Raw genomic sequence first — 23,562 nt, forward strand, 5'->3', positions numbered from 1 at the left:
CAGAAGCTAATATTTGACCGTGAGAGGGAGAACGCCTCAAACATAACAACAGTCCTGAAGTACGGCCCCAGCATGCATGAGTTAAAGTCAGAGAACCGAAGTGTTAACAGACGCAGAAACACAAGACGAGAAACATCGATTCGATTTTTAATTTACATGACAAAGTGCAGAACAAGCAGCAGCTTTTCTCTGAGTGTGAGGTCAGTGCTCAGCCCGAGGACATTTCACCCTCTAATGCTAGGTATTGATTACACACACACACACACACACACACACATATATAGTACATCTAATCCTCATCCTCAGGTCTCGATGTTTTTAAGCCATCTGGGCTCATTAGATCACTCTCCTCTCCCCCCTCATTCCTAATCTTCACTCCTCCTCCTTCCTGTGTTTAGGGGTTACACTCTCCTTGAACCGACCGACAGAAAAGTGAAGTGTTACCCAGAAAGAGCGTCCCTCGTCTAAACCAATATTTGAAGTTTTAGAGAGCCCTCATTTAAACAATCTCGGCGCTTCAGTGACACAGTGTAGTATCATTTTCTTTACAGGGTAACTCTGCTACTTTGAAACCGGTGCTCTAAATGAGTCACACGAACACAACGTGTGTGAGTGTCTCCAGTAGATGTCTTCATCCTGCAGCAGTGAAACAGGCAGAGATAGACCTTTTTGTTACAGAGGAACAAACCACACACAGACGTTACATCGCTCTCTGCACACACACCAGACTCCATTCATAAAAACGGTGGTTTTACCTCACAGAACACAGGAGCTGCTGCCCCGATTGGTTGCTTTGTGTGTGTTACTGTGTGACTTTGGTGTTAAAGATGGTTAATTTAGGTCCTACACAATGTTTGTGAAACACACAATGACACAAACAAACTAACTGTAAAGGCACAGACAGACCAGCAGCTCCTGTGTTCTGTGAAGTAAAATGACAGTGTTTTGTCAATGGAGTCTGGTGTCTTTGAAGAGAGCGATGTAACGTCTGTTTGTGGTTTAAAAAACAGCCGTTACAGCCTGCTGAAGACATCTACAGGACATGTTCAAACACCCACTAGATTACCCACTAAAGTGATCCTTTTTTTAGGACCTGAGAAATTATTAGTAAATTATTTTAGAAGCAATAAAAACATAAATAAGAGCGAGAGGACCATCTATCTAACAATTGAGGCTTGTAGATGTATTTATGTGATTATTACTGATATTAGTAGTCCGAGTCTTCCCCCCTTTAACGGTTGTGACGATGATGCATTCGTGCTGTTTTTAATGCTTCCATATGTTCAGTTCCTTTCTTTCCTTCTGACCAAACACAGCTCAGAAAGCTTTACATCATCACATATTTACAGCCTCAGGTTTTCCATTGTTTTATTTCCCCCCGCCTCCTTTTTACTCCATATTTCTCCCCCTCCACTGACCCCCCCCTCCATTACTTCCCACTGAAAGCTCTCACTCGATTAACCTGATTCCACCTGCAAACACAGCACACATCAACTTGTCACCTTTCATCCTGATTGCGTCCTCTGAGAGAAGAAGGTGCAACATGAAAGCACAGACAGCTTCGTGCCAAACAGGAAGCATTAATGATGACTGAACTTTAGTTTTCTGTGTGATCCACTCTTAACTCAAGTAGACAAACTTTTTAATGGTTCTGCTGTTCTAAGTTCTGGTTCTGGTTCCTTAAACACTGACTTTCAAACACAAAAAGATCTCAAACCACCTGCTGTCCTGAAACTTAAAGACGCGCTCACAGACACTTCTCACTGATCCGCTCCTTTAAAGAATCATTTTCTGTGCTGTTTTTCTTCTACAAAAGAAGTTTGTCATTTTCTTGAAGCGCATCGTCTCCCTCCAGAACCTCTGAATAAATAAATATTGTTGATTTCAAACAGGAAGTCTCCTTCTTCTCTTCACGTCAGACTTTCACGCTCGACCCTGAACTACCGTCATTTTTCACACCGCCAAAGAGGAAACACGTGAATGAACAAACACACGACGAAGAAACTAAAAGTTTCATCTGTTTTTAGTTTATTATTTGTGCATAAGAAAAGATTAAAGATGCACAGGCGGGACAAAAGACCCTGCGAGCTTGTGGAAGGAGCTCAGTTATGACACACTGATAAACCTCAGGCATGTAAGATGTTAAAGTCCTGCAGCAGGAGCAGATCCACATCCTGACTGTTGATGCCTCAGTTTATATCACACATATATTATTATGTTGTATGAACATTCAGTTCGTATAAGTTCACTGAAAGCAGAAGAAACGTTCCCATGAAGCACACATCTCCGGGACATGGTGATGTCATCACCCGCTCTGCTCACTGTGTTCTCATTGGTTCAGGTATTTTCTCAGATAGATAACAAAGATAAGGTGTGTGTGTGTGTGTGTCTGTGTGTGTGTGTGTGTGTCTGTGTGTGTGTGTGTGTGTGTGTGTGTGTGTGTGTGTGAGAGAGAGAGAGAGAGAGAGAGAGAGAGAGAGAGAGAGAGTTGTAACTTGTTGAAGAAGGCATGTTGAGACTCTGCAACTGTCACACTGATGGATTAATCAGGACCTCAAACTGCCTCTGTATATATCTGTGTGTGTGTGCGTGTGTGTGTGCGTGTGTGTGTGTGTGTGTGTGTGTGCGTGTGTGTGTGGCTTTAAATCAATTCCTTACATGTTCTTTGTCTCATTTAGGTCTTTTTTTTGTTTGTTTGCTTTAATTTTAACTCAGATTTTCGAAATAAAAGTGGTAACTGTGAGTACGTCACATATTTGTAACTGTTAAAATTAGATCGTCATCACAGGTGAGCAGAATGTGAGCGCCACCTGAGACTATAGACTGTATAAAAAGATGCCCGACATGACAGCTCTATCGCCCCCTGCTGCCTGGCTGCAGTACAGCTCCTAAAGCCCGCCTCCTCCATGTTAACAGATGGGACATGAGTCAAACTATAAAATCAAAATACACGTCAAATACATTTTTCTCAAACATGTTTCTGTCATTATAGTTAGTTCTTATCCTGCTGATTTATGTCACAGTGTTCATTTTTCTCACAAGTTTACTTTTAATTAGTTATTTGATGCTGTAAAAAGGGGGCGTGGCCTCATGATTGACAGCTCTGTTGACAAATGGGGCTCCTGCAGCGTTCTGTTCCCGAGTAGCAGAGTAGAGGAGGAACGGCGAGAGGAGACATAACTAACACTAACACTACAGTCATTGAACTTTCCATCAGCGTGAATATCTGCTTCAGACCGACACAAGAAGCTGTTCTGCTGCAGACTGAGCCCACCTGAGGGCTCCAACACGCCAAGGACACCTGAGGGCTCCAACACACCAAGGACACCTGAGGGCTCCAACAGGCCAAGGACACCTGAGGGCTCCAACACGCCAAGGACACCTGAGGGCTCCAACACACCAAGGACACCTGAGGGCTCCAACACGCCAAGGACACAAGGGCTCCAACACGCCGAGGACACCTGAGGGCTCCGACACGCCGAGGACACCTGAGGGCTCCGACACGCCGAGGACACCTGAGGGCTCCGACACGCCAAGGACACCTGAGGGCTCCAACGCGCCAAGGACACCTGAGGGCTCCAACACGCCAAGGACACCTGAGGGCCCCGACACGCCAAGGACACCTGAGGGCTCCGACACGCCAAGGACACCTGAGGGCCCCGACACGCCACGGACACCTGAGGGCTCCGACACGCCAAGGACACCTGAGGGCTCCGACACGCCAAGGACACCTGAGGGCTCCCACACGGCAAGGACACCTGAGGGCTCCAACACGCCAAGGACACCTGAGGGCCCCGACACGCCAAGGACACCTGAGGGCCCCGACACGCCAAGGACACCTGAGGGCCCCGACACGCCAAGGACACCTGAGGGCTCCTACACGGCAAGGACACCTGAGGGCTCCAACACGCCAAGGACACCTGAGGGCTCCAACACGCCAAGGACACCCGAGGGCCCCAACACGCCGAGGACACCCGAGGGCTCCGACACGCCGAGGACACCCGAGGGCTCCGACACGCCGAGGACACCCGAGGGCTCCGACACGCCGAGGACACCCGAGGGCCCCGACACGCCAAGGACACCTGAGGGCTCCTACACGGCAAGGACACCTGAGGGCTCCAACACGCCAAGGACACCTGAGGGCTCCAACACGCCAAGGACACCCGAGGGCTCCAACACGCCAAGGACACCTGAGGGCTCCAACACGCCAAGGACACCTGAGGGCTCCAACACGCCAAGGACACCTGAGGGCCCCAACACGCCAAGGACACCTGAGGGCTCCGACACGCCAAGGACACCTGAGGGCTCCGACACGCCAAGGACACCTGAGGGCTCCGACACGCCAAGGACACAAGGTAAAGGTGTGTGTCAGGTAGAGGAAGGGGCGGGACGTCCACACTGCGGCTCCACCAGATGATCTCCACTGCGACCACTCTGGATACAGATGAACAAGATGGCAGCGCCCGCTTTATATCCAGTCCCTGGTCACGACCCACATGTGAACTGGTCCGGTGTGTTTCTGCCCGGCGACACGCTGTCAGCTTTTATTTGGGACAAACGAGCGAGACAGAAACATTAACGCTGTTTTTCTGCTTCCTCAGATGTTTTGCAGGCAGGACTCAAACGGCTGCACACGAAAGATTTTAGGTGAACAACAGAAAAACAAAGCAGAGAGGAGCCATTAATTATGAATGCAGAACAGGCTGCATTGTGGGTAAAATCAGTGACCCCATTAGCATTAAATCATGTTGAAGCAGCTGAGCTGGGGAGAGATGAATAAATCAAATGTTTTTTCACACTCAGATACTCTGTGACAGGACATGGACAGACAGACAACACGTGACGGAGTATTTGGATTTATTATTTGTTTGCTGAGCGCGTTTAGATCAGAAAACCATTTGGTTCCTGTAAAGACGCTAAATGTACTAAGAGAGGAAAGTTTCTTTGTGAAGCTGGGCCGTGTCTCTCTGCTCTGTGACTTCTTGTGATCCAAATCCGTCTCATCGTCGTTGTTCAGGACTCAGCTTTAGTTTGTTTTCAGTTATCTAAAGGTCACACAGCTACAGGTGGACTAACGGTGTTCCAAACTATGGCTCCAGTTACAGAATCAGAGCGGTCACAAATCAGAGAAAAGAACAAACAAACTCTTTACTGACGTTTGATTGTTTCTCTCTCTGAAAAGTTTAAAATGTTCATTTTACTCAATCTGTAATAACACGTTATTTATTAGTTGTTTTATCTTTTGTCTTAATAATCAGAGTTTTTACAGGCGTCTGTGTCACTCTGTGTTTTAGGCTCCCGGCAGCTTCAAACTTTGTTAAATTAACAAATGAAAATGGACTTTTAGCTGAGTTTGTGCAGCGCTAAAGGAAAGCCTTCACCAGCTGATGCTGTTAGCTTACTGTTTGGATAAATACGTCATTATTATGAAAAGTTTCTTCTTTTTTACATATTTTGGGGAAACTCATTCAGTATTTTGAGTTATAACATGATGATTTTTTTAAAATCATTCATTTTTAAATAAAAGATTATTTTGAGAGTTCTTTTAAGATCATAACTTATTATTCTGAAATAACTACGTTTTCTTTTTTAGATAAATAAGTCATTATAATAACTAACAGAAACCCCTTTTCAGTACCATGGCAGGATGGGGCCTCCATATGTGGCAGTATTTTTTATGATATCTTTTTTATTATTATTTCTGCTGCTTTTGAATTTTTATTGAAATAACTTAATTTCCGCTGAAAGGCACAAACTGCAGTTAAACAGTAGCTGTGCTGTAGCTACTTTATTTCTCACCAAACAAATGGAATCATGTCCTGTCAATAAAGCTGATTTAAATTGAATAAGACAAAGGAGGTGTGGAGAGGAGGAGGTGTGGAAGAGAGGAGGTGTAAAAGGAGGTGTGGACTTGTCTGCAGACCTCGGTGAGTCCAGCAGGATCCGTCATTCAGCTCCACACGCAGACACTGAAACAGCGCCAGTGTTGTTCCTCCCGCTGCTGCTCATGGAGAAACTTTGTGCGCTCGAACACCACCGGAAGTGACACTTTACGGAGTTTCATTAACGACCAGCCGCGGACATGAAGCTTTCCGGAGCGGCGCTGCTGCTGCTACTACTCGGCCGCTGCTGCTGCACCAGCCCCGGCCGGAGAGGTAAGCCCGAGCCCGGGGAGGGAGCTCCGGAGAGGGAGGGAGCGGGAGTCCTAGGTGACACCGGCGGAAGGTGCACCTACAGAGTTTTAATGCTTTTTATTTTAAGGCTGACGTTGTGTTTGGAAAGCTGTAACATGAAGAAGAAACATAGATTATAAAATATGATCAGGTCGGTGCAGAGTGATACACATGTTCCCCAAAGTTCCCAAATTGTTCTACGGAAATATTTCAGGAAAAAAGGAACTAAAATGTTAATATAAATGTGATCATCAAAAATACAATGATTATTTATTTGATATTGTTATAGCCAATAAATATATGTAGACACTACTAAAACATTAAATGAAAAGATAATTCAATGTTTTTGTAGATCCAAAATAACAAGGAGACATCATGTCACAAACTTTTATGTTTCCCTTTAAAATTTAAAAAGCTAAATGGACCATCAGATGCATCAACACTGTAATTAAGATGTCAGCCCACAGCCCCCTGTCTCCTCTGCTGTAAGAGCTGTTTGGATTACTATCACAGAGGCGACTAACGGATCACACAAACGTTCACAAAGTGTGAAAAACCAAGCGTCCCTCTAAAATGTGAGCACAGTTCGTCTCCTCTCAGAGCATCACAGGGACGTTACAGGAGAAACGTTCAATTTAAACTGACTGAATCATCACCAGTTAAACGTTCATTTCCTGCTGTTTTCTTTGCATTCGAGCCAAATCTCCGGCTCGCCTGTCCCCGCTGAGGGCCGGACAACCTGCGTCCTCCACACATGGAACAATATATTAATATTCTGATTATTTTCTTGGTGAAGCAGTTATTCGTTTGGTCTGTGCCTTTATAAAGTACTATTTTGGTGGTCAAAGGTCAAGGTTGATCTGATCTCTTAGAAAAATTTTTTTATTGTCCATAATTCAGGAATTATTTCGCTAATAATGGCACAATTTCATAAATATGTCTATAAGGATAAAATAAAGTAATTTTTACCTAAAGGGTCAAAGGTCACCTTCTATGTGACATCATAAAACCCTGAAAAGGCAGTTTGTTGGCCTTTATTCCCGTCCGATTCTTATGTAGGCGACGTCTCAGGGGTGCTTGGTGGAATTCTTCAAATTTAACACACACATGTTCACTTGGAAAGATGAATTGGTTTGATTTGGTGGTCAAAGGTCAAAGGTCAGGTCCAAAACCTGTCCAGTTCTTGTAAATATGAAAGTTGTACTTTAAAGTTGAATCATTTCATAGTTGACTTTTGAAGATTGTAGAAAGAAAAGATGAGCTTCACACAAAGTGGACGTTTAGCTCACACGCACCCAACAACACACGGATATCTCAAAACGTTCAAATGTTGAGCTCACAACATTCGTCTCTTTTTATAACATATACTAACTGTAGATTGAATAAGTTAGGGCTGCTGCGTCATTATCAATCCGTTCGTTAAGTCGTGAAAACACCTGTCACTATCTCTAGAAGTGTGCAGTCATTTCACACACTCAGTTTGCTCCATTTTTCCAACCAGATTTAACAGCAGACACAAAAGAAGACAAATAAAAGAATCACTCTGCAGATCTGGAGATTTCCCGACTCTGGTTTGTGTTGAACGTGTTTCTGAAAGATGGAATCGGAGACACCTGATTGTCCTCTTTCCTGAACACTTTCTGGCTGGTTGTCAGTCGAAAAAGAAGAAAAAAACAGGCTTGCCGAGATTTATGGGAGTTCTGAGTGATGAGCGCATTTTGAGGTTTGAACATATCTCGGACCAATCAGGTCGTTCTTCGTTTTGTAGAACAAGAGAATAAATAACTGAATGATGGGAGGAAACGCTGAGCTCAACCCCTCAGACTGTTATCTCAGTGTGTGTGTGTGTGTGTTTCAGTAAGTGAAAACAGCTGACTGCACTCTCTCTTTGTCTTGACAACAATTTGATTATGGCGAGGATTTTTAATGACTCTGAGTGTGTGTTTGTGTGTCATTTCAATAGACCTTTGTTGTGTTATTAGACGCACAAACACACAAATGTCTCAGTCTTAGTCTCACGTCAGAGTTGAGGGTTCAAGTCCCTTGAATGAGCCAGCCAATCAGAGAGTAGGATTCTCTGTCCTCGTTAAATGTAGTTCAGTGTCTGAATATTTTGGGAGTGCTTCATAAAGTTTGGAGAGGGTAGGACATTGTTGAAGAGGTTGAAAAGATCCTGGAAGGGGCTGCTGATGCCCCTGAGGACGCTCGAGGCATCTAGGAACTTGCTTCAGACTTTAGATAGGGCCCCAAAGTCTTCCACCTCCAGTCTAAACACATCATTGTATCATTTTATTCCAGCATGACTGTTCATTGTTCATTGTGCCCCCAAAAATGTTCAATTCAAGATATTCTGTATTTGAGGTGGTTGTTACCATCCTTCAGCACATTGAAGAAGTACTTTAGAGGTTGTAGAGGTCCTTATCAGGGTTGTAGAGGTAATTTAGGGAGTTGTAGAGGTCTTTCAGGGGTTCTAGAGGTCCTTTAGGTTGTTGTAGAGGTCCTTTAGGGGGATGTAGAGGTCCTTTTAGGTTGTTGTAGAGGTCCTTTAGGGGGATGTAGAGGTCCTTTAGGTTGTTGTAGAGGTCCTTTAGGGGGATGTAGAGGTCCTTTAGGTTGTTGTAGAGGTCCTTTAGGGGGATGTAGAGGTCCTTTAGGTTGTTGTAGAGGTCATTAAGGGGGATGTAGAGGTAATTTAGGGAGATGTAGAGGTCCTTTAGGGGGATGTAGAGGTAATTTAGGGAGATGTAGAGGTCCTTTAGGGGGATGTAGAGGTCCTTTTAGGTTGTTGTAGAGGTCCTTTAGGGGGATGTAGAGGTCCTTTTAGGTTGTTGTAGAGGTCCTTTAGGGGGATGTAGAGGTCCTTTAGGTTGTTGTAGAGGTCCTTTAGGGGGATGTAGAGGTCCTTTAGGTTGTTGTAGAGGTCCTTTAGGGGGATGTAGAGGTCCTTTAGGTTGTTGTAGAGGTCATTAAGGGGGATGTAGAGGTAATTTAGGGAGATGTAGAGGTCCTTTAGGGGGATGTAGAGGTAATTTAGGGAGATGTAGAGGTCCTTTAGGGGGTTGTAGAGGTAATTTAGGGAGTTGTAGAGGTCTTTCGGGGGTTCTAGAGGTCCTTTAGGTTGTTGTAGAGGTCCTTTAGGGGGATGTAGAAGTAATTTAGGTTGTTGTAGAGGTCCGGGGGATGTAGAGGTAATTTAGGGAGTTGTAGAGGTCTTTCGGGGGTTCTAGAGGTCCTTTAGGTTGTTGTAGAGGTCCTTTAGGGGGATGTAGAGGTCCTTTAGGTTGTTGTAGAGGTCCTTTAGGGGGATGTAGAGGTCCTTTAGGTTGTTGTAGAGGTCCTTTAGGGGGATGTAGAGGTCCTTTAGGTTGTTGTAGAGGTCATTAAGGGGGATGTAGAGGTAATTTAGGGAGATGTAGAGGTCCTTTGGGGGGTTACGAACACAAATGAGGTGGTTCCAATCATACAGTGGTAATTTTGTAAGTTCCAGAGTTCCTAAGAGGATTCCAGGTGGCCTTGAGGAGGTTCAAGTGGTCCAGAGTTTGTAAAAAAGGTATTTGAGGAGGACTCAGGCATATTTTAAGAGCGTCTTTTGTTCTCTGAGGATATTCCAAACATTGTGCGGGAGATATCCCTAGAATTCAGTAGTGGTCCTGGAAAAAGTTCATATGGTCATCAAAGAGGTTCCTTAAGGAAACCTTCGAAGATCCTTTAGAAGGTCTTAGAGGTCCAAGAAGGGGTTCTAGGGGCCATTCTTCATACTTGTTGTGGGATATTGCAGGGACCATTAAGTACGTTCCAGAGGTCCTAAAAGTGATTCCAGGGTTCTTTTAGGTGATTCCAGACATATTTAAGGTGGATTTAATGGTCCTTGAGTATAACACAACATTGTGGAGAAGACATTGTGCAGGAAGAAATATGAAGAATATGTAGAGGTATTTAAGGATGTTTCAGAGGTCCCTGAAAAGTAAATAGTTGTGTTTAAGAAGGTTCAACTGATTTCAAAGATGTTAAAAGGGTCCTTAAGAAGGTCATAAAGCTCCATGAATGGGTTCAAGTAACAATTGACAAGGTTGTACAACTCCTTGAGGATGCTCCAGACATATTGTGAGATATTGCAGGGGCCATTAAGAAGGTTCCAGAGGTCCAAGGTTCTTTTAGGTGGTGATCTTTAGGGGTTTCAAGAGGTCATTAAAGAGGTTTCAAGGGACCAGGGTAGGTCATTTAGGAGTTCTAGGGGTCCTTGACAAGATTGCAGAGTACCTTTTAGGACGTTCCAATGGTTCTTGAAAACGCTCCATACAAATTGTTGGAGATTGTAAAAGAGGTTTGTAAGAAGGTTCCAGACATATGTAAGAGGATTCTAATGGTCCTGTAGGAGGTCCCAGAACCTCCTGAGAAGTGTAAGTGGTTCTGTAGGGGTCTCAATAGGTCATTTAAGAGGTTTCAAGGGACCAGTGAAAGAAGCAAAATAGTCATGTCCACACACATGTGTACACACGTTTGTAACATGTCCAGATGCATTATAACTTGTTTTGGTTACCTCACACTGAGCTCTGATTTAGAAGACAGGCTAAACTTTTGACTTGAACTATGAACGTCTTGACCTTGAAAGTTATTACCCATAATGCACCCTGCCAAACCCAGTGTTTATGTCTGGTTTATCTACAGACCTGCCGTTGCTTTCTTTTCTGTCAAACCTGAAAATGTGATATAGTTTCTCTTCTCACAACTCAAACTTTGAGGTGTCTGCCCCCTTCTCTGATTGGTCGACAGACTTTAGTGATTATAATCTGCACATTCAGCAGCTTTTTTTGGCCTGCTCCTGCGTTTGAAGAGACTAGTCAGTGATGCAATCGTGAACACAGCGTGTGTGTTAACTGAGTGTGGGGATCAGAGCGGCTGGTTGGTTTTCTGTTTGCTTGTGTGTTCTGGATGATAGAGCTGCAATCAAAGCTCAGTTTCAGCTGCTGTTTAGGATGAAACGTTGGTTGTTGTGCCTGCAGAGAGTTTGAACTGAGGGATTTGACCTTGGGTCTGCCAACAGAAACTTCCAATGAGTGTGTGTGTGTGTGTGTCAGCCTTGTTCCCATTGAGTTTGACTTTTGGGAAAGACCTTGGCAGTGTGTTTGTGCGTGTCGGTGTGTTGCTTTGGAGGCAGCTAAATGAAACTCTGCACCGGCATTAAAGACGATGTAGGAGCCTTGGGGAAGCCATGGTAACACTATTAGCATACCGAGTTGAACTGTATTGACTGAAAACTATGACAACAATCTGGAGTACACACTGTGCTCACCAGGCTGCGTGGATTGATTATGAGACAACAGGCCAACTGGGCACAAAAAAATCCCCCACCACCCGAAGACTCTCGACTGAAAGACCCTCGAGATGACTACAAACTGATTTGCATGTCTTTGTGTTTACTGTGCTTCACTCTGAGGTCGTTCTGTGTCTCTATGGTTCCTTTTCATCTCTTCATTTAATGGTAGTTTTGCATCTCTTTTCTGATTTGTTCTTTATTAAAGTTATCTTCAAGTTTTGCAGTTTTGCGTTGTGTCTTTGTGTCTGTTTGTGGTTGTGTTTCATCTCTTTGTTGACAGTTTGTTTCTGGTGTTTTTTGTCTTTTTTTTCTTCCTCTTTGGTTGTTTTGAAGTTATTTTTTGTAGTTTGTCTCCTCATTGCTGTTTTGTAGATATACTCATTTGTTTGTCATTGTGTTTCTCTTTGTTGTTCTTTTGCATCTGTTTCTGAGAGTGTTGCTTCTCTTTGTGTCTTTGTTGTTGTTTTCTTTAGGCGGTTTGGTTCTTTGAGGTTGCTATGTGTCTCTTTGAGGTTGCTATGTGTCTCTTTGAGGTTGCTATGTGTCTCTTTGTAGTTATTTTGACTTCCATTGTAATAGTTTTGTTTCTCTGAAATAGTTTTGTAGTTGTGCTTTCTTGGTTGAATTGGTCTCTGTCTTTGTGCAGAGTCCAGATATCCCTGTTTTTAACAAACCCCGTCACTTTCCAGATGCAGAAGCCCATCGTACAGGTGGAGGCTTCCCAAATATTTCTCAGCATGATTATGTGTAACTTGTCAGAAATCTGTTAGTTCACTTTAAGTTCACCTTTTCACACTAGAACGGCACGCACACTAAAGCTAACTCAGCACACACGTAAGCCTACACATGATGTGAATTTAAAAACAGACTCTGCAGGTGGAGATCGTGTAGCATGTGCACTCGGACTAGTTGAGCCTCTCTGTCATCTGTCAGTCTGTGGGCGAATTCAGTCGTTTAATTAGGCCTAGTAATGACATCAAATGACACTGTGCCGTTTCCCAGCAGTGACAGTGAGAAGCTGTCTGATGCAGCTTCGTCGCTGCAGGCGTGACCTGGGGGTCACAGGATGGAGGGTGCGGTTTGCTTCTCTTGACGCCCTTGACGCATATTTGTCCTTTGTGATGTTGGGCTGTAAAAATTAGAATTAGTTGACTTTACTTGGCTTGACCTGCAAACATCAGCCCTGGTGCAGCCTGGGGGATTTTCAGAGCTGGAATGTGAAGAATGTCAATAATGGAGCTCAGAAGTGTTAGCAGGATTATACAGGCTGCTCTCTGTACTGTAACATGTAAACTCTGTGTTTCAAACAGGACAATGAAAACATGTCTCACCTGTGGAGGTCAGTGTTCACACCCAGCTGGATCTGTCAGCTGTCGTCACATAAGCTTTGGACATCAATATGAGGTCATGTTTCTGAAATGAACACCTGGTAATTAAAGTGTTTGAAGTTTCATGGATGTTTATGACGGAGTTCAGAAGGATTTTAAATCTGAATCGTCTTCTGAAATTACTTTACCTGACCGCTCACTTATTTCTCTTTGATGTAGCAACACAAGACTTGATCTGGTCATTAAGGAGAAGACAGGTCTGTATTTTAACTAGACTGCTTAAATAACATGTTAATACTGAGAATACTTTATTGGTATCAAATGTGATTTTTTTTAGCAGAAATGTTGATTCTCTTCCTCTTTCTGATGCACCTAGGTGTTCCTCAGGGTTGCGTCCTAGGGCCTCTGTCATTTTCATCTCATGAGATACATGTTTATTATCAGGCAGATGATGCTGTGCTGTATTTCCCCCTTGGACTGTCAAGTAAAGCACCTTTTCAGCTCGTTTGTAACCCCGCCTTCAAAGCTCCAATTGGTTGTCTTCTTTTCCAGCCAGCAGGCAGGGCCATCACTTTGAATAAGTGAGATGTCGGCAATAATTCAGAGGTCTGAACGTGCAATCAGAAATGACTGACTGTCTTTGAGTTAAACAGAATATGAGAGGAGGGTTTTTGTTCCCTGTGAAGTGTCTGCAGGTTGTTGAGCTTCCTGCCAGACGTCATCAGCCTCAACAACTCAGATAGATTTCTTAGTTTCAGATTAAAGACTCATGACAAAAAAAACTTCAAATTGCACTACAGATCTGTAATACCTCCAGCTGTGAGCGACGTGAGGGGACGTGTCGTCCGTCTGTCACCAGTCGAGATTATTTACTGTGAAAGTGTAAAAAGAGAGAAAACAGAGGCTGTTCAGTCTTTGGAATTTTCCTTGAACGGCAGCCGAGTGAGAGGGAAGCAGCTTCAGTGTGACAGACAAGCAGAGTCTCGCTCTGACCTGAACACACTGCTGCAGGCAGGACACACACACACACACACACACACACACACACACACACACACACGACCTGACATGAGCAGCAAACATGTACACACGCACAGGGCAGATTTTGTGATTTGTTTTAGATTGGGAAACGTTTGTTCTGGAGGTTTCATGCAGTGGTTCTCCTCTCAGTCAGGATCATGTTTCTGTTCACAGCTGAAGGAGTAAATAATCGTGTTTGCATTTCGACAAACCGCATGTCAGACCTTTCCATTGGTTCAGACCAGAACAAAGCAGACAGAAGCAGCAGGACTGGTTTCCATTATGTTCATCCTGCAGTCTTTTTTGATTGATCCAGACTAATATATCCGTAAGAACAATCACTGAATCTTTCCTCATTCTCACAGTCAGTTTCACTTTGTCGTTAATGCACGGTCATTAAACGGTGTCTTTGTGTCGAGGAGCCAGGTGTGTCAGAGAACAAGGTTAAACGAGAGGTCGTGGGCTCTGGTGGAGTATTTTCAGTGTGACGCCATCTTTCTGTCAGCAGAGACGAAAACCGATTCACCACAGTAAAACTAATCTGGAGCTCAAACCTGCTGAGTGTGTGTTCTACAGGACGAGTGTTTCTCAGCCGGTCGAGACATTCCTGAAGTGTGTGTGTGTGTGTGTGTGTGTGTGTGTGTGTGTGTGTGTGTGTGTGACACAGAAACACAAGGCCACTGTGTTCCTGTCATGGCCTTCTGCAACATTATGTCTGTCTCGTTGTGAGGCTCATTTCCAGTCCAGCAGTCCGGCACAGACACAAACAGATCAGTTAAAAACACACCTCCAAAAACATGGTCGTCTGATCCTATAGAAGTCTATGAGAACATGCTCCTCCTCCTCTCCTGATGTATTCCCTCAGTAAACATGTTCCTAATGACTTTATGGTCTCAGTCTCTAGTTTCAAGTCTTCTTCAACTCAGCATGATGTTCATTTAGTCACTGATGCTCCATTGAGAGTCACACAGACCAGGAAGAGGGGAGGGTTAAAAATGCAGAGAAGGTTTCCAGAGGCGAAAGAGTTTTGGGGCGTAAAAACAAAATTCTCTCTGGCTGTCGCTTTAATGAAACACTTCAGAAACATTTTAAACGAAAGCTGTGGAGGACCTGAGAGATCCGGCTGCAACAGTAGAATTAAAGAAGCTTCAGGAGGATCTTGGTCGTTTAAGGCCTAAAAACCAGCTGCAGTTTTCTTTTAGAAATCTTATTAACTTTTTGGGTAATCCGGTCAAAAGGTCCATCAGGTTAGTAATAACACCGTCAGTGTTTCAGCGTCTTTCCAACAATGATGAGAAGAGTGATGTGTAAAGACTTTGTTCAAGCTGGGACAGGATAGAGACGTAGCGATGCGTATCCTTCCCCTCGTCCAAACACAGTCACTTCTGGCTCCTTAAAACCAAGATGGTGACAGCAGAAAACGAGCTTTAAAACGGCCGTCCACAAACCGAGTGGCTACCACTATTTTTAATATACAGTCTTTTTCCGAACCAAACCAAGTACCTCTGAAGCCTGAACCAAACAGTGACGGTTGACCCTGCTACTCTCCAACCATCTTATATCTCCCTGTGGTTTGAGATAGCGTAGCCATAGAAGCTTCTTCAGACTGTCACAGGTTTACATCAGCTTAAACAGCCGTCACAGTTTATTCTTCGGTTTCGGTCCCATCATGTTTTCTGCCTGCGTTCAGAAATATCAATAAAAACACTTAACCGCCGTTTAAAATCTGATGTTTGATCGAGCAGAACGATCAAAGGCCCTCATTGATTTTGCAGAGTGAATATTTGAGTTTCAGCTGCAGGCAAGGTGACTGCAGGTCAAACTGTGGATCTGCTGACCTCTCAACACAAGCTGTTATGGACTGAGCTCGTTACGGTTCTGAGCCGATCAATCCAAAGTCTCGTTCGCCTTTTCTTTTTTTATTAGCAAAGAACAAATTATAAAACACTGCAAGGATATATCGCTGGAGATAATTAATGTCAATTACCTGAGTAACTCCCTGGTTTCTTGTTAATGTTTCCCTGCAGGCAGGTTTCTGATCTCAGCCAAAGATTGCTTATAAAAGTCAGAAGCGCCACTCTGTTACACAGCTATGGGACCAGGAGTGTGGAGAAAGATGACTGCAGTAAAAGTACTTTAACACACAAGATTAATGCTGTGACTTAAGTATATCCACTAAAAGTTCTTGTTGTTTCCACTGTGTGTGTGCAGAGAGCGATGTAACGTCTGTGTGTGGTTAAAACAATCATCTTCCTCTGTAACAAAAAGGTCTATCTCTGTAGGGATCCTTTCTGTCATGTTGTCACACACTTAGAATAACAATCTGAGCCTGTCAGTGGAAACAACTAGAACTTTAAGTGGACGACCTTCGACCCATCAAGGATTATGTTGCAGCCACTACAGCCTGTTTCACTGCTGGGGGTTAAAATCTACTGGGGCAATTCCAAACAGCTTAAACACAAATAACAATCAGACCACAAAATCTGTAAAATAATAAGGCCCAGTTTTAAAAATAAACAGAAATGCCCTTTAAGACCAGTCGAGCTGAAGTCACTCTGCGTTCGTTTCTCTCAGTAAAGAACAGAAATCTGTCCGGTTGAAGGTCGCAGGCCGGAGCGCTCTCCATCTTCTCCTCTATTATCTTCTCCTCTCCTCTTTGATCTTTTATGAAGATTGATTTTGTCCCGCCGTCCTGTGAACAAGCCGCCGCCTCGCAGTCACAGCGCTGGCTTCACTCTATGTGGCTGCCCGTGTACTTTCTTTCTCTCTTTCTGTGCTCTCAGAGGGATTAGCTGCTTCAGAGCGGGTCACATAAATTACGATGACAAGAAAAGAAAGAAGGAAAATCTGTGGAGAAACAGTGAAAAGAGGAATTCACAGGGTTCAGCTTCATCAGCCCCAAAACCTCCTCAAATCTCACTCAGATCGATTCCTCCACAGTTTGTTAATGGACTGATTTCCCACAATGCAATGCATAAATTAAGCAAAGGAGCTGGAATAACAAACAAACACACAAGTGAAAAACACAAAATGCAGATTTAGAGCAGGACATATTCTAGCTGTGTCTGCACCGCGTTGTGACGCGCTTCTTTACTTCCAGTAGATCAAGTTTATGTCATTAAACAAAGCGTACATTAGAGGTGAAATACTTCTTACAGGCTTCTGTCTCTTATTTCAATTAACATTTTTGTTCAAGTCTAAAAACTCCAAACGCATGAAGAACCTGTAAAAGCAATGGAACCACCAGCATCAGTGGACTCACTGAGGGGCTGTGGCTCAGGAGGTAGAGCGAGTTGTCCACTTATTGGACAGTTGGCGTTTTGTTAGCTAACCTTGCTAGCTGTGCGCTTCAGATCAGGTTGGAGACGTAATCACTCCAATTAAAGCTGAATGAGTTTGCATCATCCGTGTTTGTTTTATATTTCTTTGTTCCTTTCCTAGAAATGACATCAAATAAAAGCAAGCAGGTTATTGTTCGCATCCCTGCTCCTCCAGTCGGCTCTCAGCTCTTTCTTTGCAAATGACAGGAATAAAACAGTCCAAAAAAAGTCAACCTGAAAACCGAAGACGATGCAAACAAACTGATTTATCAGCTTCCACTGATGATGTCTTCTGAGGTCTCTGTGTCTCTGCCAATGTCTGCACAGAGCTACACCGCTAACAAGAGCTTTCCTCCAATGTGCACTTCTTGCAGGACAACTCAGGTTACACAGTGCAGAAAAAGACATCAAGACAGGCAGCAGTGATAAAAGAGGCACCATTCTCCCTGTTATCATCAGTCAGTGTACCATCACATTGACTTTGAAGCTGTGATTTGAAGGTAAAGCTCTCGGGTTAGTTTGGGCTCAGCTGTAGGTGTTTCTGGGGTCCATCGGGCCGCCCTTCAGGCAGCTGATTGGACGACTCCGACTGTCAACAAGTGGACGGTCTGCCTGAGTGCTGAGAAACAACGTGTTGACAGATATTATGAACATGAACAGTGACTGTGGTGACTGTTCAGAGAGCAGCTCCTCACTCATTACAGATAATTTAATCCTGAGACACTGATGTTCCTGTGAGCAGCACATTCCTCTGACACACTGAGCCTGTGTGTGTGTGTGTGTGCGTGTATGTGTGTGTGTGTGTGTGTGAGCAGGTACACGTTTCTGTGTGTTATCTCATCCTCCATCTCTCACAGGTTGTGAAACCGATAAATTCTTTTCTCCTCACTGAGCTCTGATTGGCTGCTGCGGCGATTATGATCTGGAGAGCTTCCATACGAGTTAAAGAAACATCGGTCATCATAAAATGACGGCAGAAAATCCAACTTTTTTTTTCTCCCCACCGAGCCCCGACAGAACAGGCTGATGTGATCTGGTTTCAGACAGAAAAGGACAGTTTATATGATGTTTTAGAAACAATTCTGCCTTCATTAAAGTGACACGACTCACTCAAGTGTTGTGTGTACAATTCAGGTGATAATTAAAAGGGGATCCAGAATAGAGCCCTGGGGGACGCCACAAAAGAAAGGAGCACATGAGGGGAACTTACTGGACGTTACAGTTTAATATTTTTTCACCATTGCTGATATATTTTTTGTGTAGATCTGTTTCGGGGTTCACGTTAAAGGGCTTGTGCTGACATGAGAAGTAATTTGAGGGACTAAGACGTCCATTCAGACTCGTACAGATTCCTTCACGCTGTTATTCATGGAGAAAAGAGGGAGGGTGTTAGTTATGTCACGTACCTCTGGGAAATGAAGATTTGAAACTGGACAGACTGATGTTGTTAGATAGATTTGAGTCTTTTTCAATGATATATTTATGTTAATTATCGTGCGTTTTAAGGTGGAGTGATTAAACCCAAAGGAAGATCAGTGGGTGGAGTTTTTTAATTACCGCGAACGTGGCAGTAAATCAGATTGGAGAGTGAAATAACATCAAACTCCGACAGTAGAGTGTCAGTAGAAACAGCTGCACACGATTCATGTCTACATCCTGTCGCTGAACAACAACTTCGTGTTAGTTGAACCGTGAATGAAGGTCACAACAACACAGATAACACGCTTCCAGTCACAAACTCACCTCTGTGACGCATGAGCTCCGTTTCACAGAAAAGTGAAGCACTTTAGTTTTTAGTCTGTTTTAAACGTTTCCTGAAGTGATGAAAGTTTTCACCGTGTTTATTAAAGCTGTAAATGGGACATGTTGTGGTTTTAGCACAGAAAATGTTGGGGCTGTTCCAAGTCCATGAAGTAATACAATAAATATATCAGCTTACAATCCCGTTTAAATGACTTAATTTACTAAATTTTCATTTTAACAGGTTTAAATTGTGTTTGTCTCCCCCTAAAGAGTCCTTAAACCAAGTGATAAAGTGCCCTAACTGCTTCGCTTATTAGAATATGGTAATTATTCATTGATAAACCATAAATGTAGGTTTCATGCTGTCTCATTTACCAACTAACTAACTAACTAAGTAACTAACTAAGTAACTAACTAACTAACCCAGACATGATCATTTTGAAGGACAAGATGTAAGAGCATCATTAAATTCTCAGTCAGAGTCAGAGGATCAGGACGTGAGAGCTGCATGAAGATGGGTTTCTGTCTCATCCTGCTTCCTGTCATTGTGCTAAGCTAGGCTAACAACGTCTCTGACCTGATCTGTGTCGTGCGAAGAACCGGACAATGTTGAACTGATCCTTTAAACATGAAGCAGAGAGAGAGACAGGCGGATAGAGACAGACAGACAGAAAGACAGAGAGAGACAGGTAGATGACCTGTTGGCAGTGATAAATACGGCAGGTCGACAGTTACAACAGTTTGTCTAACACACACACACACACACACACACACGCACACGCACGCGCACACACACACGCGCACACACACACACACACACTTTCATGTGCAGTGTGCCGTACAACAGCTGAGGACGTCATCCAAGAAACGATCTGACCGATCAGACCTGTTCCTGAACAAACTGTGTGTGTGTGTGCGTGTGCGTGCGTGTGCGTGTGCGTGTGTGTCTGTGTGTGTGTGTGTGTGTGTGTGTGTGTGTGTGTGCGTGTGTGTGTGTGTGTGTGTGTGTGTGTGTGTGTGTGTGTGTGCGTGCGTGTGTGTGCGTGTGCGTGTGCGTGTGCGTGTGCGTGTGCGTCTGTGTGTGCGTGTGCGTGTGCGTGTGCGTGCGTGTACGTGTGCGTGTGCGTGTGCGTGTGCGTGCGCGTGTGTCTGTGTGTCTGTGTGTGTGTGTGTGTGTGTGTGTGTGTGTGTGTGTGTGTCTGTGTGTGTGTGTGTGTGTGTGTGTGTGTGTGTGTGTGTGTGTGTGTGTGTGCGTGTGCGTGTGCGTGTGCGTGTGTGTGTGTGTGTCTGTGTGTGTGTGTGTGTGTGTGTGTGTGTGTGTGTGCGTGTGTGTGTGTGTGTGTGTGTGTGTGTGCGTGCGTGTGTGCATGTGCGTGTGCGTCTGTGTGTGCGCGTGCGTGTGCGTGTGTGTGCGTGTACGTGTGCGTGTGCGTGTGCGTGTGCGTGCGCGTGCGTGTGTGTCTGTGTGTGTGTGCGTGTGTGCGTTGAACCTGTGAAACTGTCTCTTCCTCCTGTTTTATAACGACGTGACATCTTCTGAGCTGTGGTAACATTGACTTATTGTCTGCAGTAAATAAAGACGAAGCTGTTTTTACATTCACAGCATTACCTCTCAGGAATCCTTCCAGTCATCGAGTAATCGTACAGTAGCTCACTGGTCGTATGTCACTTCTCCTCTTGTGATTTGGCGCCACATGAATACAGACAATGATTGATTGATTGATTGAGAGGGATGAAGACGCAGAGGGAGGATGTATGAGTCAGGGAGTTGAGGGAACAGGAGAGGAAAGGAGGGAGGAAGAGAGGAAGGAAGAGACCACAGGGAGACCTGAGAGGGAGGAGGACAGAGCAGGAGATCTTTAACTTGTAATAGTTTATATGAGCGTCGTTACATCACGTTTATCATCAGTATTTATCACGAGAAGGTTCAGACAATGAGCATGTGCGGGGGAAATCGTTTGTGTTCGTGCGTGTCCAGATGTGTGCGGCTCCCCCTGAGGCTCTGGCTAATGGGCTGCCCACAAATCTGCAGCTTCAGCCAATCAGAGAGAGGCAGAGCGCAGAGCAGGCTGCAGCTGTGTTGTCTTTGTGACATCACAGCGGGGAGGCCGGCCAATAGGAACGCAGCCAGAGGGACAGAGTAAAGAAACAAGTTCAGACTGAAGTCATCGTCAGTTTAAGAAGGGATCGTCTGACACATGATTCACTTGGAGCGTAAAAACTATGCAGCTACTGCGCTCGCTCGTTTCCTCTTGATCCATCTTTACAACATTTAGAAACGGTAGAGTAGATTATTTGGCCTGCAGGTGTCTTTAAACTTCACCCTGTATGAATGCAGCTAAAATAAAACCGTTAGCATGTCAAACCTCGGTTCTGTTTCATGCCAACGCTAAGACGTCATCACGTTGTTTGATTGTTGATGAATGATGTCATTACTTTGTGATCCTGTTTAAATCCATCTCTGATAAACCCAGTGAGGGACCTTTTTCTTCCTGCAGCAGAAAGCTGAAGCTTCCTTCTTTCAGGTCATCACGGATGTTCACTGATGACATCATAGCATGACGTTACGTGGGTTGTACAATGTGGTGTAACGTGCAGGTGGAAGAGGGCGCCTGTGATGTTGCTGCAGGTTTGACTTCGTCGAACATAAAAACCGTGATAGAAAAGAACTCATTACTTTCAGGTTGTTCAGATTTTAGGGATATGAAGCATCACAGTTAGCTGAACTACAGATTTATACGCAGCGGCAGTTTTAAGGGTTATTCAAACATTGTAAGAGAACGCCAGCAGACCCTGAATGTTGTTTTTATAAACTTTATTTTCTTTTTCTTCATTTTGTTTTTGAACTTCGGCCCTGAACTGGATGACGGTACAGATAATGGATATATTAAATCTCGTCCTGTATAGAAACAGTACAGGTATGTGAATGAGACCGCCGCCTTGCTGTGAGTAATCTGTGTCATATTGTTGCTTCAGATTATGGTGTGTGTTTCCTGCTGAATCAGATCAGGTGTGACAAAGCTGCTCTCTCACAAACTGATCCTGTCGAGTGTCATTCCTCTGCAGCTGCTGCTGAACTCGTTCTTCTCTGACATGTTGTCACACCTTCGTCCTCCTCTCCGACCAGCTTCTTTAAATACTTCTCAGTCATGACCTCCCGTCTGGGAACACATCTGTGATTCCTGATTTACCTGAACTCTACCTGGATGCTTCCTCACTGATCCTCAGTGGCTCAGAGGTTCAAATGTTTGACTCTTTAGTTCTCAGGACAACATTCATCTGACAGATGGAGTTTAGTTACTTTTCAGATTGACCCTCTGAGAGACAGCGTCTACATTGTTCTTATTGTGACGTCATTTCGCTGATCAAACACTTCAGATCCCTTTAATCTGTAAAACCTGAGCCAGAAGGTTAAGAAAGTTATAAACCTAATAAATAATGAAAGTTTTGAAACTGTCATAAAATTCAAAAATGTGTTGCCATGTTTTTTCATCACATTTATCTGTTTTTCTTCACGATATCATTCTGTCAGTCTGAAAACAAAGTGGTTTAACGTCAGAAACATTAACTCCTGTTTTTAAATAACTAACAAGACCTTTAATCCAACCCTGACTAACTCTTTCTCTGAAGGGACCATCGGTACACCTTATTGTTTTAAAACTGGACTCCAGACAGGAAGAGGTCCTAGATCTCATTAGGGGAGTTTAAAGGACCTTCTGTGCTAACACAGCAGCATCTAGTGGTCGTCAGAGGAAGTGCAACTGATGTCAATAACGTGTGTGTGTGTGTGTGTGTTTCAGTGTGTCAGGGGATGAGTAACCAGCTGACGCTGTTGGGGACTCGTGAGAATCACTTCGACAACATGCTGAGGATGTACTCTAACTGCTCCGTGGTCCTGGAGAACCTGGAGGTCACCTACACCCTGGAGCACCACGACCTGTCCTTCCTCCAGGTCGGTCTCCACAAACTCAGTTAGAATCAGAACCATCCTTCAGTTTTAAGTTCAGGCAGCTGACGGTTTATTTCTGTGAAACTGGCTTCACTCCCAGTCAGAGTGTCGTCTTCGTGTTGCATTCGTGGACGCTCTGACATCTGTAAACTGATGGTCGTCTGCCAAACAGCATTTCCTGTGGTAGTCCAGAGACCCAGAGAATAAACAGGGACATTTTGAGGGGAGTCATGGGAGAATTTCTAAAATACTGTTCATCAGGTCAGAGCGCCCCGCACATCCCCAGAGGGAGTTTAACCAGCCCGCTAACAGCTGCAGGTCGTCCGGGCAACAATAATCTAACTGTGTGTAACTGTGTGTGTGCGTGTGTGTGCATGTGTGTGTGTGTGCGTGTGTGTGCATGTGTGTGTGCGTGTGTGTGCATGTGTGTGTGTGTGCGTGTGCATGTGTGTGTAAAGTAAAAGTGACTGTAAAGTGACCAGGATGGATTGTCCCTCTGCAGCTCGTAACAAGGGAAACCTGTCGTTGAGGACAAAGTCGATGATTATGTGTCAAAATGAGGAAACTGCAGTTTTTCACAATAAAAGCCTAATTTTCACTCGCGTTGCTCATAAACTGAATCAGGCGTTTGAGTCATAAATATAAATGTTCCGTCGCTCTCTCCTGAATGACCGGAGAAGAATAAAGTGTTAATAATATTATTTATAGCCCG

At 44.2% G+C, this 23,562-nt stretch overlaps 1 protein-coding gene across 3 annotated transcripts in view; it reads left to right on the forward strand.

The window, feature by feature from the left end:
* Positions 1-5,975: 5,975 nt before the first annotated feature.
* Positions 5,976-23,562, forward strand: part of LOC138596179 (melanoma receptor tyrosine-protein kinase-like) — a 33,632-nt gene continuing 16,045 nt past the window's right edge. For all 3 annotated transcript variants that reach the window (XM_069667793.1, XM_069667795.1, XM_069667796.1), the window contains exons 1-2: positions 5,976-6,155; positions 22,702-22,853. In XM_069667793.1, coding sequence (XP_069523894.1) covers positions 6,083-6,155; positions 22,702-22,853 — 225 coding nt within the window. In that variant the 5' untranslated portion in view covers positions 5,976-6,082. The remainder of the gene's footprint in view (positions 6,156-22,701; positions 22,854-23,562) is intronic.

The sequence above is a fragment of the Semicossyphus pulcher genome, unplaced genomic scaffold (genome assembly GCF_022749685.1).
Source record: "Semicossyphus pulcher isolate SPU_LCO1_2020_fin unplaced genomic scaffold, fSemPul1.0.p SCAF_18, whole genome shotgun sequence".
In the NCBI taxonomy this organism is placed as follows: domain Eukaryota; kingdom Metazoa; phylum Chordata; class Actinopteri; order Labriformes; family Labridae; genus Semicossyphus; species Semicossyphus pulcher.